The sequence below is a fragment of the Entelurus aequoreus genome, linkage group LG25 (genome assembly GCF_033978785.1).
Source record: "Entelurus aequoreus isolate RoL-2023_Sb linkage group LG25, RoL_Eaeq_v1.1, whole genome shotgun sequence".
Taxonomy (NCBI): Eukaryota; Metazoa; Chordata; class Actinopteri; order Syngnathiformes; family Syngnathidae; genus Entelurus; species Entelurus aequoreus.
In genome coordinates, this window is record NC_084755.1 from 12,632,736 (window position 1) to 12,651,965 (window position 19,230).

The 19,230-nt window shown below is 38.4% G+C and overlaps 2 protein-coding genes across 6 annotated transcripts in view; one reads left to right on the top strand and one right to left on the bottom strand.

Moving 5' to 3' along the window:
- The window catches only part of aatka (apoptosis-associated tyrosine kinase a), a 64,330-nt gene extending 57,847 nt beyond the window's left edge, over positions 1–6,483 (top strand). For 2 of the 4 annotated variants that reach the window (XM_062036476.1, XM_062036474.1), the window contains exons 8-11: positions 31–3,190; positions 3,268–3,424; positions 3,492–3,677; positions 5,512–6,481. In XM_062036476.1, coding sequence (XP_061892460.1) covers positions 31–3,190; positions 3,268–3,424; positions 3,492–3,677; positions 5,512–5,540 — 3,532 coding nt within the window. In that variant the 3' untranslated portion in view covers positions 5,541–6,481. Of the gene's footprint in view, positions 1–30; positions 3,191–3,267; positions 3,425–3,491; positions 3,678–5,511 lie in introns of all 4 variants that reach the window. The other 2 variants (XM_062036473.1, XM_062036477.1) reach the window with 2 other exon arrangements.
- Positions 6,484–13,832: 7,349 nt separating this feature from the next.
- Positions 13,833–19,230, bottom strand: part of baiap2a (BAR/IMD domain containing adaptor protein 2a) — a 200,062-nt gene continuing 194,664 nt past the window's right edge. The window contains exons 14-15 of one of the 2 annotated variants that reach the window (XM_062036481.1): positions 16,987–17,029; positions 13,833–16,685 (exon numbers count right to left, since the gene is read on the bottom strand). In XM_062036481.1, coding sequence (XP_061892465.1) covers positions 17,002–17,029 — 28 coding nt within the window. In that variant the 3' untranslated portion in view covers positions 13,833–16,685; positions 16,987–17,001. The remainder of the gene's footprint in view (positions 16,686–16,986; positions 17,030–19,230) is intronic. The other variant, XM_062036479.1, reaches the window with a different exon arrangement.

The following is a 19,230-nucleotide window of genomic DNA, read 5'->3' on the forward strand; positions in this document are numbered from 1 at the left end:
TGTCGTTAAACCATGTATGTCTGTCTCTAGGTATGAGGTAATGCAGTTCTGCTGGCTGCAACCAGAGCTAAGACCAAGTAGCGAGGAAGTTCACCTCTTGCTAACATACCTCTGCGCTAAAAGCTCTAGTGAGGCTGAGGAAGATTTTCAAGAACGCTGGAATGCTTTGAGACCTAACTTTCTGGGAAGCCCCCCCCACACAGCCGCACCACTTGTCCTCACGCCAACACTTTCCGCGGCTGAGGCCCGCATCCAGACCCAAACTCAGGCGGCAGAGCTGGCCTCGTCTGCCTCATCATCCTTCCCCCTACTGAAGCACTTCTCCGACAGCTTCCACTCTGACACGGGAGATGACTTGTTGACCGTCACAGAGACCAGTCACGGTCTCAACTTTGAGTACAAATGGGAGCAAGGCAGAGCTGAGCATCCCTACTGCTCATCGTCCACTAGTGGACCGCTGTGCCAGGGGAACCCGCACTACCAGGATGTATACTATTCAAGTGATGCCAGTATATCAGGCGGCTGCAGGACTGAGTTGTCAAGCGTATCGCCATCCTACTATGAACCAGAGCATCCATGTGTGGTCCCTGTTTTAAGCGCCCTCAGCCCCTCTGTCAGCAGCGAGTATTACATCCGTATAGAAGAAACATCAGAATGTAACATTAACTTGGATGACAACACAGTAGACTGCAGTCCTGTACTGAGTGGCAACACAAGGTTGTCCCCTGAGAGTCAGACCCCCACGGCACAATCAAATGCTTATTGGTCAACTGCTGACAGCACCAAATCAACAGCCTATGACTCAGATTCAAGCCCCACTTTGCAGCTAACCATGGACCCCCTTATAAGACAGGCATACAGCAGCCCTGTAATGTTACGACAATCCCGTGCATGCACCTCTTCCTTTCTAGTTGACGCTGACTACAACGTTGACCACACACACCATCTGTTTGAATATAATGTTGGCCATCCAGTGGAATGTTCAGAAAGTCAATCTAGTCTGACACAAGCAATGAGCAGCCCCAGTTTAGGTTTGTGTGACCCCTACCTTGAAGACAGAAGCGGCTCTATTAGTGCGGTGGGCTCCTTGCAAAAGACACTACCCATCGGTAACCACATTAGCATAGATATTGAGACAGGTGATGGCCTGCTAGTGGGCTGTCAGAGGGGCAGAGACATAAACGATGGTGCTTTCTTTGAGGAAGAAGCCACAAATTGGACTTCAAACCATTCTGCTAACAACAACATCCTGAGTTTCAGCAAAAGGAACACAAGTAGGATGGAAAACTATCTAGATCTTCAATATAACACAACAGAACTGTGGTGTTTAACCAAGGACACCACCAAAACCTTCCGCAGTTGCAGAACTTCTAAACTGGAGGCAGGAGAAGGGGAATCTGCTTGTACTTCTACTAGTAAACCCAAAGAATTAGGTTCATACATTCACCTGTGTCACCAAGATAGGCGGACCAGTCCAGAGCAAAACAACTTAGTCAGTTTACAAAGTAATGATTGCATTGCCAACTCCAGTGCCAGTGGGAACAATAACAATCAGTTGATACTTCATGGAGAGAGACTCCATTCTGAGCCCAAGAAGATACCTGAGCCAAGTTATATACAGTCACCTTCCTCCTTCAAAGAGTCTCGGACTGGCCGGATTGAAGTATTACCAGAGAAGAAGAAGACTGGCATTTGGGAGGATGCTTCAACAGGAGTCCCTACTCTAAGAGACATACGACTAAATTACGCTCCTTTGGAAAAAAACAAGAGAGAGCTCGGGAGTGGAATTAGGACCAGGAATTCCACTTGTACCTTAGTGGAGCTTGGAGACTACAGCGAGGAGGATGATGACTTCACAGATATTACATCAGGCATATTCGCTGATTTTAACCTTGATTATGCAGAGATACAGGAGTACGAGTTGAGCCCAGTGAAGAATCCAGAGAGAACTACTGACTCTGTGGACACCATAAACCTCTCTTCATCTGTGGCAAGCACCTCTGACCAAGCCTTCAGCCCAGACTCCTTCAGTACCCCTGCCCAGCCCAAATCCCTGGATAGCGGCTATGACACAGAAAACAACGGCTCCCCGGAATTTATGTTTAAGGAGCTGTCGGATCCCCAAAGAGGTGAACTTGTTCTGCAAGTACATCAAGGTCTCACCAGTGCCTCAGAAGTCCAGTTAAAGCAAATGACTGATAAACACCCATACAGGGACTCGGCCTACTTTTCTGACTATGAAAACGACAAAAGTCCACGAGAGGATGACAGTAAATTCTTTCCAGGTCCAACTAAACTTGCAGAAAAACTGAGCTCTTACAAAAGTGGTGATGCTAGCAAAAGGGAGTTTAATATCACTGAGGACCTGAGACAAATTAAAAGTTGTGTTTTGGCTAAACCCTCTGACCTCCTTTCTACACCTGGGCTGTCCATGTTGTCACCGTTTCCTGCACAGATGGGTGGTTGCTTGACCAAAGAGGCTGCACCAGAGAATGATGACCTGGGGTTGGACACAGAGCACCAAGAAGAGCCTCGCTCAGAACTCAGCAATTCCACTGGGTCTGAATTGTCCTCCACTGTCCAAGAGGCCTCGGGTAACTATCAGGACGAGAGTAAGCGATCTGAAGACTGTGGCCAGACGCAAATTTCCTGCTCTGAATCCACTGTATCTGATTACAAAGATGACGATGAGACGAAAGAGAACACTGATCAAACCACAGTGGACGACGAACTCCCGGAATTCAATCATGTGGAAACATCGGAGGAAAGATTGGAAGGAGTCTGCATGAATGAGGAAGAATTTGAGGACATTGATGCCGAGGACTGCGACAGTTTATGTGAAGAACCAACTGTCGCGGCCGAGCTGTCATCTTCTTCGTCAATGCTCGAGTTGTGCGGAGAAGCCGCGAGAGCACCCCTGGAGGAGGCAGAGGACGAGGATGACTCAGAGGACAGCGAGTCAGATGAAGAGTTGAGGACCTACAGCATCCAGGCGGAGGAAGACAGCGAGGGCAGTGACGAAGATTTGAGCATGGTGCCGGTGGTGGTGAGCGACAGCAGCAGGGCACGACACCTCCGCGGCCTCCTGAAGATGCCGACGCTTCTCACTCAGTCCTTCTGTGACAAACTGGAGAGAAAGAAAAAGGCAGTGTCCTTTTTTGACGACGTCACCGTGTTCCTCTTTGACCAAGTACGGCTTCAAAAACATGTTTGGGTCGGGCCTTGAAATAAGGTGCTTTATTCATTCATTGTTGCTGTGATCTCCAGGAGAGCCCGACCGGAGAACTTGTGGACTTCAACTTCTCAGATGAAGTGGAGTACGGCATGAAGGAACCACTGGATGAAAACTCCTTTCAGCTTGAGACCCCCCTCTCAGCCTGTGAGACACAGTGTGACGAAGAGGAGAAAGACGATGCAGAGGAAGGTGAAAAGGGTCAAAATTGGATTCAGCTGTCAGTGGTGACACCCAATGACTGTTCATTTGCTTTCAGCTCACAAGTGGGAAGACGATCTGGCATTTGAGAAACCTCCACCTGATTCCACGCCCGAGACCCAACCGACGCTCGCTTCACCCTCAAACAGTCCAGAGGTGGTGAAATCTGCAACAGTGGCAATGAACCGATTTATGGTCTCCAGATTCTCCATCACGCATGTCTCGGACACGGTCACAGCAACTGGTCAGTATCATCATTCCTCATAGGGAGCTTTGTAATTTGGGCACTGAGACCCACACTTACTACCTTGATACTTTGTACTCTCAGGGAAAATACGGACACATCCATCCGTCCATTTTCTACCGCTTGTCATAGTATACATAAATGACATTAGATCAAAAAGCGCCTTGCCAAGAAATGATGACATTGGTACACCATTTCTTTTTACATGACTAGAATTACAATTTGTGGTACCCCCTTGTTGGCCAACATGCTTTGGAAGACATGCTAGCATACATGCAATACAGATACCCTCAACGTTTGATGATCATTAAACTCTAAACGTCTTTAGAACAATTAGTTGCCAGGTCCTGGGAACGCTTCGGGATCCACCAGGAGGAATTTGCTAATGTTGCTCTTGAGAAGGAAATCTGGGGGTCTCTGCTGGAGCTGTTGGGCCCGCGACCCGATTCCGGATAAGCGGTTGAAGATGGATGGATGGATGGATGGGTATTGGGTCATGGAGCGCTAAATTGCCCAACCCAATAATTGGGCTTGGAATAACCCAACATTGTAGTGAGCATAACTCAGCTTTTCTGTTAAATAAATTCAGCCCAATAGTTGGGTTATGAATCAACCAACATTGAGTTAGCATAACTCAACTTTTGGGTTAAACAATTGAACCCAATAGTTTGGTTGGGAATAACCCAACATTAAGTGATCATAACTCAACTGTTTGGTTAAATAACTCAACGCAAAATTTGGGTTAAACAAATTAACCCAAAAATGTGGAGTTAGAATAACTCAAATAAGGGGTTCGTCCTTATCTGAACCAGCAGTTGGGTAAAAATTGGGTTGTTTTTTTACCCAACATTTTTTGTGTGTAGGAGGGGCGCACGTTTTGACACATTTTCACTTTTGTGCGTTCAAAAGTAGAATGCATACTAACAGCCCTCTAATTAGCAAGGCATTAAATCAGGGGCGTCTGTTATGGTTTACAGAGGGAGTTGTGACAGCACAATACCACTAGGGGGCAATATTGCTCTATAATTTGTATTATATATATATATATATATATATATATATATATATATATATATATATATATATATATATATATATATATATATATATATATATATTTTTTTTTTATATACACACACACACACACAATATATATAATAAAACACAATATTAAATATATTTAAACTAAGGAAATGGAGTGTGACAAAATCCAAGAGTGTGTATGGTGTAAGACTTCGTGTAGGAATTAATTGCCGTGTGCCGTAATGATGAGTGAGGAAGCGGACAAATCCAAAAGGGTTAGGCAGAGAAGGTCCGTGTCCAAGGGCGGGAACTTACTGTTGTGTTTACAGAGGGGAGATGACGGCTCAGACACCTGGGGGCAGTAATGTTCAATGATTTATTATACATATCGTCAATATATATATATATATATATAATAATAATAATAAACAATACAAACTAACTATACTTAAACTAAGGAATGGAGTGTGTGACCAAAATCCAAGAGTGTGTGTGGTGTTAAACTATGTGTGTAATTAACTGTTGTGTGTTACCGCAATGTTGGATGAGGAAGCAGACAAATCCAAAGGGGGCTAGGCGGAAGGTATCCGTGATCCAAGTGAGGTCCGTGGGGCAGAGAGAGAGGCGACAAGGTCCGTGTCCAGGATCGAGGGAGGCAGTCGAGATCCGGGGCAAAAAATTTCGGCTCATTTTTATACTTCGCAAACTCAACCCGCGGTCCGGATAAAACCTGTTTGCGGGCCTGTACGTTTGACACCCCTGTATTAAATTGTTCTTGGAAGTCACGTGACTGATTGTTTACCCACAACAGGGACCGGCGACGACAACCCCAAAGACTGACGGACAACAGAAGCCGAACGGAAGAGGAAAACAAATCTAATGAATCAGCGTTACCACGTCCGCAATGTTTTCCCGGAGGACTGCTGGTGGTGACCCCTTAAAGAGACAGTGCCTGGTGGTGATTTGCACACTTTTATTTTTGTCATTTGCTGCTGATTATAAAATCGACCTCAGTATCTCCCACACCCACCAACAAACCCTGTTCAATTCCAATTCGGCTGCTTCATTGTTTTAAAAAAAGACTGTTAGCTCTTATTTTGGTAGCCGGACAATTGAGATTTTATTTTTTAAACAGGTAATGAAGTGAGGGACCGGGGGATAAAAGCACTTTTTGCTGTGAAAAAAAATCATCTTTTATTTGTAGACACGATGAAGGAAAAATGTCTACTTTTATCCTGTGTGTGTTTTGCATTGTAAGGACATCGGGGGAAAAAAAACAAAAGTTTGTCATGAATATTTTCTATATCCGCGTATTGTCGTTGCATCATTCTATGGACATTGTGTTGAACGTGACGTCACATGTTGTTAAATAACGACCATGTAGCGGGTAGCTTGACTTGAATTACTACTGCTGTCGGGATGCAATTCAAGGTGCAAAATTCCCCCTCCTCATTTTGCCAAAGAGACGTTAAAAAAGAAAGATAAAGTGGCAGTTTTTGGTGTTTTCCGTGCACCAGTAGTAACCAACCAGTATCATGGCACCAGCACCAGTAGTAAACTTTGTTGTCATTTCTCTCTACACTCTGGCTGTTGTACTCCTTCCCCAAAACAATACACTTCACTTCACTTTCTCTCCGCTTCTTCTGTCATTTCTTGCTACCTTCCAGTCGAAAATAAGGATCATTGATAATTGCATGGAGTTATAAACTTTGTAAAAAAATTTTTTTTAAAAGGGTAACATACGAAAATACTGTCGTATGGTTAAAAAAATGTATTAGTAATATTAAAGGCCTACTGAAATGAGATTTTCTTATTTAAACGGGGATAGCATATGTGTCATACTTGATCATTTCGCGATATTGCCATATTTTTGCTGAAAGGATTTAATAGAGAACATCGACGATAAAGTTCGCAACTTTTGGTGGCTGATAAAAAAAGCCTTGCCTGTACCGGAAGTAGCGTGACGTCACAGGTTGTGGAGCTCCTCACATCTGCACATTGTTTACAATCATGGCCACCAGCAGCGAGAGCGATTCGGACCGAGAAAGCGACGATTTCCCCATTAATTTGAGCGAGGATGAAAGATTCGTGGATGAGGAAAGTGAGAGTGAAGGACTAGAGGGCAGTGGAAGCGATTCAGATAGGGAAGATGCTGTGAGAGGCGGGTGGGACCTGATATTCAGCTGGGAGTGACTAAAACAGTAAATAAACACAAGACATATATATACTCTATTAGCCACCACACAACCAGGCTTATATTTAATATGCCACAAATTAACCCCACATAACAAACACCTCCCCCCTCCCGTCCATATAACCCGCCAAAACACATCTAACACCCGCACAACACACTCAATCCCACACCCCAAAGTACCGTTCACCTCCCCAAAGTTTATACAGTATATATATTTCCCCAAAGTTACGTATGTGACATGCACATAGCGGCACGCACGTACGGGCAAGCGATCAAATGTTTGGAAGCCGCAGCTGCGTACTCACGGTACCGCGTATCCAACTCAAAGTCCTCCTGGTAAGAGTCTCTGTTGTCCCAGTTCTCCACAGGCCAATGGTAAAACTTGACTGTCATCTTTCGGGAATGTAAACAATGAAACACCGGCTACGTGTTTGTGTTGCTGCAGCCGGCCGCTAATACACTGCTTCCCACCTACAGCTTTCTTCTTTGCTGTCTCCATTGTTCATTGAACAAATTGCAAAAGATTCACCAACACAGATGTCCAGAATACTGTGGAATTTTGCGATGAAAACAGACGACTTAATAGCTGGCTACAATGCCGTCCCAAAATGTCCTCTACAATCCGTGACGTCACGCGCAAACGTCATCATACCGAGACGTTTTCAGCAGGATATTTCGCGGGAAATTTAAAATTGCACTTTACTAATCTAACCCGGCCGTATTGGCATGTGTTGCAATGTTAAGATTTCATCATTGATATATAAACTATCAGACTGCGTGGTCGGTAGTAGTGGCTTTCAGTAGGCCTTTAAGAACACAAGTATGTCCACTCAACAATTCTTTTCAACTAAAGAGGAGAAATATAACCTTAGAGGAAAATCTGATTTAAAACATTTGTATGCACGTACAACACGTAGAACTTTTAGCATATCAGTATGTGGAATTAAATTATGGAATGGATTAAGTAAATAAGTTAAAAATTGTACTGATATGATCCAGTTTAAGAGGTTGTTCAAAATAATAGTGCTTACAAAGTACAAAGAAGAAGAATTATGAGAAATACTTCCAACCTTATTGAAAATAAGATATTATTCATCTCAGTATGTTAATAATGACTGAATTAATTAATTACATATTACAAAACTGTTATGTATACTAATTCATAGAGGTTATTTTATTATATAAAAAGGTCAGTAAATGATTCTATATATTTGTAAACACTCTGAAGTGGGAAAAGGGTAGGATTAAATAAGCTTTGCGTCTTCCTACTCCTTTTCGGGCATGATGTAAAGTGAAATGATATGAAATTGTGTGATGTATTATGATGTAAGTGTGTTCATGTTCGATATAAACTAAAGAAAGAAGTAGTGGTATTAAGTAGGAAGTTTTAAATAAACTCCTTTATTTAATTAACCCTGGGGGAACATTAAAAGCCAAACAGGACAAAAGACTAAGTTTTTTAAAGGGGAACTGCACTTTTTTATGCAAAATTGCAAAAAAAAATTAGTGCAGTTCGCCTTAATGCATAGAATATTTTTTGCATTTATATATTTGATATATATACAGTCGTGATCAGAAGTTTACATACACTTGTAAAGAACATAATGTCATGGCTGTCTTGAGTTTCCAATCATTTCTTATTTTTTTGTGATAGAGTGATTGGAGCACATACTTGTTGGTCACAAAAAAACGTATTAGATTGTTTTATTTTATGAATTTATTATGGGTCTACTGAAAATGTGAGCAAATCTGCTGGGTCAAAAGTATACATACAGCAATGTTAATATTTGGTTACATGTCCCTTGGCCAGTTTCACTGCAATAAGGCGCTTTTGGTAGCCATCCACAAGCTTCTGCTTGAATTTTTGACCACTCCTCTTGACAAAATTGGTGCAGTTCAGCTAAATTTGTTGGGTTTTCTGACATGGACTTGTTTCTTCAGCATTGTCCACACGTCAGGACTTTGGGAAGGCTCAATTTTTGTTTCATCTGACATCAACTTCTGTGGTCAGATGAAATACAAATTGAGCTGTTTGGCCACAATACCCAGCAATATGTTTGGAGGAGAAAAGATGAGGCCTTTAATCCCAGGAACACCACGCCTACCGTCAAGCATTGTGGTGATAGTATTATGCTCTGGGCCTGTTTTGCTGCCAATGGAACTGGTGCTTTACAGAGAGTAAATGGGACAATGGAAAAGGAGGATTACCTCCAAATTCTTCAGGACAACCTAAAATCATCAGCCTGGAGGTTGGGTCTTGGGCGCAGTTGGGTGTTCCAACACGACAATGACCCCAAACACACGTCAAAAGTGGTAAAGGAGTGGCTAAATCAGGCTAAAATTAAGGTTTTAGAATGGCCTTCCCAAAGTCCTGACTTAAATGTGTGGACAATGCTGAAGAAACAAGTCCATGTCAGAAAACCAACACATTTAGTGGAACTGCACCAATTTTGTCAAGAGGAGTGGTCAAAAATTCAAGCAGAAGCTTGTGGATGGCTACCAAAAGCGCCTTATTGCAGTGAAACTTGCCAAGGGACATGTAACCAAATATTAACATTGCTGTATGTATACTTTTGACCCAGCACATTTGCTCACATTTTCAGTAGACCCATAATAAATTCATAAAAGAACCAAACTTCATGAATGTTTTTTTGTGACCAACAAGTATGTGCTCCAATCACTCTATCACAAAAAAAATAAGAGTTGTAGAAATGATTGGAAACTCAAGACAGCCATGTCATTATGTTCTTTACAAGTGTATGTAAACTTTTGATATATACTTTTACTTTTTTTGCTTGGATTTCTCAAATGAAATTCAGTCATCAACAAAATATATCATATGTGGTTATTTTTTATTTTGACCCTTTTGATCAGAAAACAGTTTTAAAAAATTACTGTATTTTCCGGTCCATAGGGCGCACCGGATTATAAAGCACACTGCCAATGAATGGTCTATTTTTCATATATAAGGTGCACCAGATTATAGGGTGCATTAAATAAGTTATATTATTATGATTTTTTTCTAAATGTAAAACACTTCCTTGTGGTCTACATAACATGTAATGGTGGTTCTTTGGTCAAAATGTTGCATAGATGATGTTTTACAGATCATATTCAAGCCGCTTTCTGACAGTCACTTCAGGATGCGCCGTTTTGTGGGCGGTCTTATTTACGTGGCTCACCTTCGGCAGCGTCTTCTCCCCGTCATCTTTGTTGTAGCGGTGTAGCGTGCAAGGACGGGAGTAGAAGAAGCGTCAAAAGATGGCGCTAACTGTTTTAATGACATTCAGACTTTACTTCAATCAATAACGGAGCAGCATCTCCTCATCCGGAAACAACACCGGAAATGTGTCCCGTGAGAAACCATCCGACCGGAACTCTCTAATAAATAAAGTTCCTTGGGTGAATAATGTTAACTCACTACACCGGTATGTTTTAGTGCTTTCATGGTGAGTTTACTGACAGATATAAGTAACTTTACACTACTTTATATTAGAAATGGCAACAGCGGAGGATGAAAGTCACATAACAAGAAGATAGAGGAAAAGAAGAAGCTTATCGACTACAAAGGCGGACGCGTGCAATTTTTCCGGATTTATGCAGATCTCAACTACAGATCAGCAGGTACCAGAAGGTTAGAAAAGTTGCTTTTGCATAATTTTGCGAAACAAAACGCCAGATAATATGTCTTACCTTATACACACACCATAATAATACTTGTATGTTGAAGCACATCAAACGGTGCAGCCACTTATCTCTTATGTTTGACTGCCATCTACTGGTCACACTTATCATTAAACCATGTACCAAATACACTTGCTTCGAGATGGGTAAGCTAAACCAAACTTATTCCTTACCTGATATTAGGCGCACCGGGTTATAAGGCGCACGGTCGAGTTTTGAGGGAAAATAAATATTTTAAGTGCGTCTTATAGTCCGGAAAATACAGTATAAAAATATATATTTTTACTTTTTTTGCTTGGATTTCCCAATAAAATTCAGTCATCAACAAAAATATCATACATGTTTATTTTAAATTTTGACCCTTTTGATCAGAAAACAGGTTTAATTTAGTAAATGCTAATTGTGACACAATTTAAGAAGGACATTAGAAGGGTTAAAAAAAAGAAGTTGATTTAGAGATTTGAGCAAAGAAAGTAAAAATAAATAAATACAATTAAAAAAGCATGAATCCAAAATGTTTTTTGGCCTAAAATGAAGGACTTTTATGTCCTGTTTTGCTTTATTGTATTGTGGAATAACTGCCAAAGTATCGTACGCCTGTGAAATAAATTACATCGGACTTGAAAAATGTATCATGAAAAAAACCCTCTTAAGAATGCACATGTAAAATGGAGTAACACAACAAATAAGGACAAAATACAGTAAAAATTTACTGAAAGGACAATTAAGAAGTCGTAAATGATTTAAAAAAAAAAAAAAAAAGTCGAAGTAAAAAAAAAGTTGTAATGTAAATTGAATGAAGCCGTAAAGTTCCTCGAACAAAGTTGTATTATTCCAAGAGAGTGTTTGTAATTCTAAAGAAAGAGTACCAACAAAAATGTTGTGGCTCATTTTGTACCAGTGACACCTTTAATACTATTATACTACTATTATTATTAATTATATAAATATTATAATTATCATTATATAATAGTATTACTACTATTATACTACTAATATTATCAATTATATAAATATTATTATAATTATAATATAAATATTATTATAATTATAATATTATTATAAATATTATTATATAATAGTATTACTACTATTATACCACAATTATTATTTATTAATAATAAGTACGGCGGCTTCCAGCGACCCCCGATCCGAGGTCCAGGGACACAAATAGCAGGCCCATCAAAATTTTGGCGGGAATTTTCTAGTTTGTTTTTTTTCTGGAGAAAATATTATTATGAGAAGTATTTTCCCAGAAAAAAATAATATGACAATATTGCAACCCTTTATAGTAAAGGTCAAAAGGGTTTAAAAAATTAAAAAATAAATAAAAATACAAATATTTTGTTTAGGTTATTTCTTCACACCTCAGGACCTAAAAAAAACCCGTAATAAAATATTACGACACATTGCAGGAAGAAGCTTGCGTCCACCGAGATTTATTTTGGACAAGATAACTTACGCTCCTTCTGTACACAACAAGGTATATAACACAAACAGACAAAAAAAAACAAAAAAACAAAAAAATGAAGAAAGTGCCAGCTATATAAAAAGTAGAAAACAAGAAAAGCAATCATTAAAAGGCATGATCAAAAAAAGCCTACAGCATATCAACTACTGCTATTTTTAATCTGAAGAACCCTGCCAGCGCCATCTAACTCTTACTTGGACCAGCATATAATACTGAGGAAGGCTCATAATAACACTGCGCCTTATCTGATATAAGCTACCGCTACCTCGAAGCTAATAATTATGATGACCATAAAAGAATTCCGTTGTGATTTTACCTCAATTAAAGAAAATGAAAAGACTGCAAAAAAAAAAAAAAGCCGAAGCAAAAAGAATAAAAGGGGCTAATATTTGACATTCAACCCTGCATGGACACACATGGGAGTGGAAGGCACGATTCCCACACATCGAACAATTTAACTACCACCGGATCATAAACTTACGGCCTTTTCTAATAATGCTGCTCATTAACGTCAATAATAACAAAAAAACAAAAAAATGACATGCACAGTGTGTAACGCGTGTGAGGAATAGATGATGATGTGGTGGCATTGTTGCTATGGTAACTAGTATTAGCCTGCATCTTTCTAAGCTGATTGAGGCTGCATTCACACTTGTGGTTCAGGGCAAAAAATATCGCGTAATTGATGCACACTTTTTGTAATTTTGTCACGTGCACGGGTTGGATATGTAGGGTATTTTTCTTTTAGCTATAGAGCGCACCTGTATTTAAGCCACACCCACCAAATTTTAAGATATTTTTTTTTACATATATTAGCTGCACCAGACTACCGGTACGAAATATTTTTAAATGTTTATTTACATACCTTAATTGTTTCCAAACGATGCCTGTAACACGGCAGTAAAACGGCCGATCAGACAAAACATAAGTCATGGCCATGGACGCACAAGCTGCGGAACTAACTCTCCAATCAGTTAAACAGACTGAATAACTCCATGGTGACGTTTTGGTGAATTTCCGAAAACAATACAAAAAGGTTAATAATACTAACACACTTGTAAAGGTGTTAGCATATTAGCTAACGCTAACGAGGCTAGCTCGATTACATAAAACACTCCTACAGACATCACACATGGGACGGTTTATCAAGTATGAATTGTTTTAGTTATATTGTAAAGCTTTATAAACATAGCTTTAAAAAAAAAAAAAAAAAAAAATAGCCACACCGTTTTATAAGCTGCAGGGTTCAAGGCGTTGGAAAAAAAGTAGCGGCTTATAGTCCGGAAAATATGGTAGGTTATTTTTATATTTATAATAAAATATTCTAAGATCTTTTTTACACTCATGTTTACACTGGTTAAATGCACGACGGTTTATCAAGTATGAATTGTTTTAGTTATCTTGTAAAGCTTTATAAAAGGTAGCTTGGGAGTGATGAATGAAGACATCCTTTTGGAGCAAAAAACGCCAAGGGTGGCCAAAAATTCCGGTTAAATGCACGAAACAGGAAGTACATTTTCAACCCGCAGCATCTGCAACGAGCAAAAGATGGCGCCATAACACAAACAATATGATAACTATTTGTAGAATACAAAACATTATGGCCGTTAACACATTTTAAATTTTTTTTAAAAATAAATTAGCCACACTGTTTTATAAGCTGCAGGGTTCAAAGCGTTGGGAAAAATGAGCAGCTTGTAGTGCGGAAAATATGGTAGGTTATTTTTATATTTATAATAAAATATTCTAACATACATCTTTTTTTATTTTGGGAGACACACACACACACACACACACACACACACACACACACACACACACACACACACACACACACACACACACACACACACACACACACACACACACACACACACACACACACACACACACACACAAACACACACACAATCATGTTTACACTGGTTAAATGCACGACGGTTTATCAAGTATGAATTGTTTTAGTTATATTGTAAAGCTTTATAAACGTAGCTCGGGAGTGATGAATGACGAAATCCCTTTGAGCAAAAACGTGGTTATAGTTCCGGTTAAATGCACGAAACAGGAAGTACATTTTCAACCCGCAGCATCTGCAATGAGCAAACTCGTCCAAAAGATGGCGCCATAGCTCAAACAATATGACAACTATTTGTAGAATACAAAACATTATTAGCGAATTATTATTATTTTTTATAAATTAGCCACACCGTTTTATAAGCTGCAGGGTTCAAAGCGTTGGAAAAAAGTTGCGGCTTATAGTGCGGAAAATATGGAAGGTTATTTTTATATTTATAATAAAATATTCTAACATACATATTTTGTTTACACTGGTTAAATGCACGACGGTTTATCAAGTATGAATTGTTTTAGTTATATTGTAAAGCTTTATAAACGTAGCTCGGGAGTGATGAATGAAGAAATCTTTTTTGAAAATTCCGGTTAAATGCACGAAACAGGAAGTACATTTTCAACCCGCAGCATCTGCAATGAGCAAACTCGTCCAAAAGATGGCGCCGAAGCACAAACAATATAAAAACTATTTGTAGAATACAAAACATTATGGCCGTTAGCGAATTATTATTATTATTTTTTAAATTAGCCACACCGTTTTATAAGCTGCAGGGTTCAAAGCGTTGGAAAAAAAGGAGCGGCTTATAGTCCGGAAAAAATGGTAGGTTATTTTTATATTTATAATAAAATATTCTAACATACATATTTTGTTTACACTGGTTAAACGCACAACGGTTTATCAAGTATGAATTTTTTTAGTTATATTGTAAAGCTTTATAAACGTAGCTCCGGAGTGATGAATGAAGAAATCTTTTTTGAAAGTTCTGGTTAAATGCACGAAACAGGAAGTACATTTTCAACCCGCAGCATCCGCAATGAGCAAACTCGTCCAAAAGACGGCGCCATAGCACAAACAATATAAAAACTATTTGTAGAATACAAAACATTATGGCCGTTAGCGAATTATTATTATTTTTTAAATTAGCCACACCGTTTTATAAGCTGCAGGGTTCAAAGCGTTGGAAAAAAAGGAGCGGCTTATAGTCCGGAAAAAATGGTAGGTTATTTTTATATTTATAATAAAATATTATAACATACATATTTTGTTTACACTGGTTAAATGCACGACGGTTTATCAAGTATGAATTGTTTTAGTTATATTGTAAAGCTTTATAAACGTAGCTCGGGAGTGATGAATGAAGAAATCTTTTTTGAAAGTTCTGGTTAAATGCACGAAACAGGAAGTACATTTTCAACCCGCAGCATCCGCAATGAGCAAACTCGTCCAAAAGATGGCGCCATAGCACAAACAATATAAAAACTATTTGTAGAATACAAAACATTATGGCCGTTAGCGAATTATTATTATTTTTTAAATTAGCCACACCGTTTTATAAGCTGCAGGGTTCAAAGCGTTGGAAAAAAGTCGCGGCTTATAGTGCGGAAAATATGGAAGGTTATTTTTATATTTATAATAAAATATTCTAACATACATATTTTGTTTACACTGGTTAAATGCACGACAGTTTATCAAGTATGAATTGTTTTAGTTATATTGTAAAGCTTTATAAACGTAGCTCCGGAGTGATGAATGAAGAAATCTTTTTTGAAAGTTCCGGTTAAATGCACGAAACAGGAAGTACATTTTCAACCCGCAGCATCTGCAATGAGCAAACTCGTCCAAAAGATGGCGCCGTAGCACAAACAATATAAAAACTATTTGTAGAATACAAAACATTATGGCCGTTAGCGAATTATTATTTTTTTTTAAATTAGCCACACCGTTTTATAAGCTGCAGGGTTCAAAGCGTTGGAAAAAAAGGAGCGGCTTATAGTCCGGAAAAAATGGTAGGTTATTTTTATATTTATAATAAAATATTCTAACATACATATTTTGTTTACACTGGTTAAATGCACGACGGTTTATCAAGTATGAATTGTTTTAGTTATATTGTAAAGCTTTATAAACGTAGCTCCGGAGTGAATGAAGAAATCTTTTTTAAAGTTCTGGTTAAATGCACGAAACAGGAAGTACATTTCCAACCCGCAGCATCCGCAATGAGCAAACTCGTCCAAAAGACGGCGCCATAGCACAAAACAATAACGCACCTTTTCAGTGTCTCTTGTCGACATAATATGAAAACTATTTGAATACAAAACTTTTTTTATTTTTATAAATTAGCCACACCGTTTTATAAGCTGCAGGATTCAAAGCGGTGGGAAAAAAAGTAGCGGCTTATAGTCCGGAAAATAAGGTAGGTTATTTTTATATTTGTAATCAAATATTCTAACGTGTACCTTTTTTTTTATTTTGGGAGAGTGCCACACACACACACACACTATCATGTTTACACTGGGAGCAGTTTTTGGTCCGTGCAAGTTCACAATGAGGTTCTTGCTTGGTTTTTAACACCCAAACAAACCGTACCAGCAATTATTTCAAACTGAAAACCCCAAAAAAGTCAAGTGTGAACGCACCCCTATACGCCTTTTTTCTCTCTCTCTCTTGCTATGTTTCTGGGGCCCTCTAGTGGCCAATATGGGGACTGCAGTCAGCTAGTAGAAGATGGTGGCAGATCGGTCGTCGGTGAAGGTGGGCCGGAGGAAGACCTCCATGGAGCGGTCACTGCGGGGACAGGAAGGGGCGGGGTTGAGGAATACCAGCAGTTAGGCTTGAACAGATTAAAAAAAAAAAAAAAAAAAGTTTTAAAGCTGCATAAACCAAACCCAAATCACCCGATGTTTTGCTCCGTTGAGGCGTCTACTGCCATATTTTTTTTTTAGCAAGCACCAAAGTTTTAGCCCCGCCCCCAAAAAAACCTACACAAGCATGTAAAAGGCTGAGAAAGGGTGTCCTACTACAGCAAAGCAGCCAATGAGAGCAGAGCAGGAAGTAATAGACAAAAGGTGATTGGCTGCAGACTTACGGAGGTCCTGATCCCTCAGAAGCGGGACAAGTCTGGACCCAAACTGGAAGGTAAAGAGAACCTTTGGGTTTGAGTGGGGTCACCTTGAGTGGGGTCACCTCTCGGGTCATGCGTGGGGTCACACTCGGTGACCACACGGCAGGTTAGTGAGATGAACTCGTGATCGTTAAATGTCATGGCGACCTCTAAATGTTCAACACAATTAGTTTGGAATATTTGGATTTACCCAATTTTTTATTTTTTTTTAATCCATCAGTAATCAATAATCTGTTCCAGGGTCAAACTGTGGCAATCATTATATAAAAAAAAGCTTTGTTAAGCAGAAAAACTTGTCTAATAAATAAATATATGTGAAATAACGCTCGCATTTCAAGTGCAAAAAGAAGTTCACTATGTAAAACAAAGGCCAAAGAAACTTTTTACACTAGTATAGTATTGTGTTTTATAGTGGTTAACTTCTCTTTACACTTTTAATTGAATTTGTTTTGTAGTGGTTAACTTCTTTTACACTTAACCAGTATAAAACACAACTATTAACTTCTTTTTACACTTGTATATTATTGGTTTTATAGTGGTTAACTTCTTTTTACACTTTAATTGCATTTGTTTTGTAGTGGTGGACTTATTTTATACTTAAGTTATATTTTATAGTGGTTAACTTATTTTACACTTAATAGTTGTGTTTTATAGTGGTTAACTTCTTTTTACACTTGTACATTATTGGTTTTATAGTGGTTAAGTTCTTTTTACACATGCATAGTACTGTTTTATAGTGGTTAACTTCTTTTTGCACTTAATAGTTGTGTTTGACACTGGTTAACTTCTTTTTACACTTGTATATTATTGGTTTTATAGTGGTTAACTTCTTTTTACACTTTAATTGCATCTGTTTTGTAGTGGTGGACTTCTTTTACACTTAATAGTTCTATTTTATAGTGGTTAACTTATTTTACACTTAATAGTTGTGTCTTATAGTGGTTAACTTCTTTTTACACTTGTATATTATTGGTTTTATAGTGGTTAACTTCTTTTTACACATGCATAGTCCTGTTTTATAGTGGTTAACTTCTTTTTGCACTTAATAGTTGTGTTTTATAGTGGTTAACTTCTTCTTACACTTTAATTGTATTTGTTTTGTAGTGGTTAACTTTTTTACACTTAATATTTGTGTTTTATAGTTTAACTTCTTTTTACACTTGTATAGTATTTGTTTTTTAGTGTTAGTGGTTGAATTATTTTACACTTAATAGTTCTGTTTTATAGTGGTTAACTTATTTTTACACGTGTATACTATTAATTTTATAGTGGTTACTTCTTTTTACACTTGTATATTATTGGTTTTATAGTGGTTAACTTATTTTTACACTTGTATATTATTGGTTTTATAGTGGTTAACTTCTTTTAGACTTGTATATTATTGGTTTTATAGTGGTAAACTTATTTTTACACTTGTATATTATGGGTTTTATAGTGGTTAACTTATTTTGTACTTGATAGTTGGGTTGTACAGTGGTTGATTTTTTACAGTTGTGTGATAGTTGTATTTTACGGATGTCAACAAAATAATAGTTCACCTATAGTATCACTTTTGTGACAGTTACGTTTGACAGTCATTTGCTTCTTTTTACACTTTGGTGATATAGTTACTTTGAGGAAAAGTAAACAAATGACATGTGCGAGGCTTGTCTGCGACGCACCACAGTGGTTAACTTCTTTTTGCACTTGCACGGTCGTGAACGCCTTTATAATATTACCTAAAGCATTCCCTGTACAGTTCTGTTGTGGTCCCAGATTTGACCACGGAACATATTGTTTCTACTTCCTATGGGTACATTGATAACAAAAAAAATCAAAAAAAAAAATCACAGTTCAACTAGCAAATAAACATTGTGTTGGACCTTAGAGGTTCAATTCTTTCAATGAACGGGATGGGTCAGACAAAAAAACAAACAAACATGGTGCTCTACATGCTGTAAATATGCCTTCTCATGCTTGTCATAAAAGATGAACAGGCAGGTGTTTGGAGGTTGTGCTACATTGTACATCATCACCCAAAATACAACACAACTACTTCAACTACAATGAGCAGGCAGCATTCACACTGTACTGTACATCACACACACACACACGAAGATGAAGGGTTAAAGGTCATGCTGGGTGTTGGCCAAAAATGAAACACTTAGGAAAGAAATCTGTTCAAATTTGAGCCATGGAGGACAAGAACATTTGTAAAAGAACAGATTT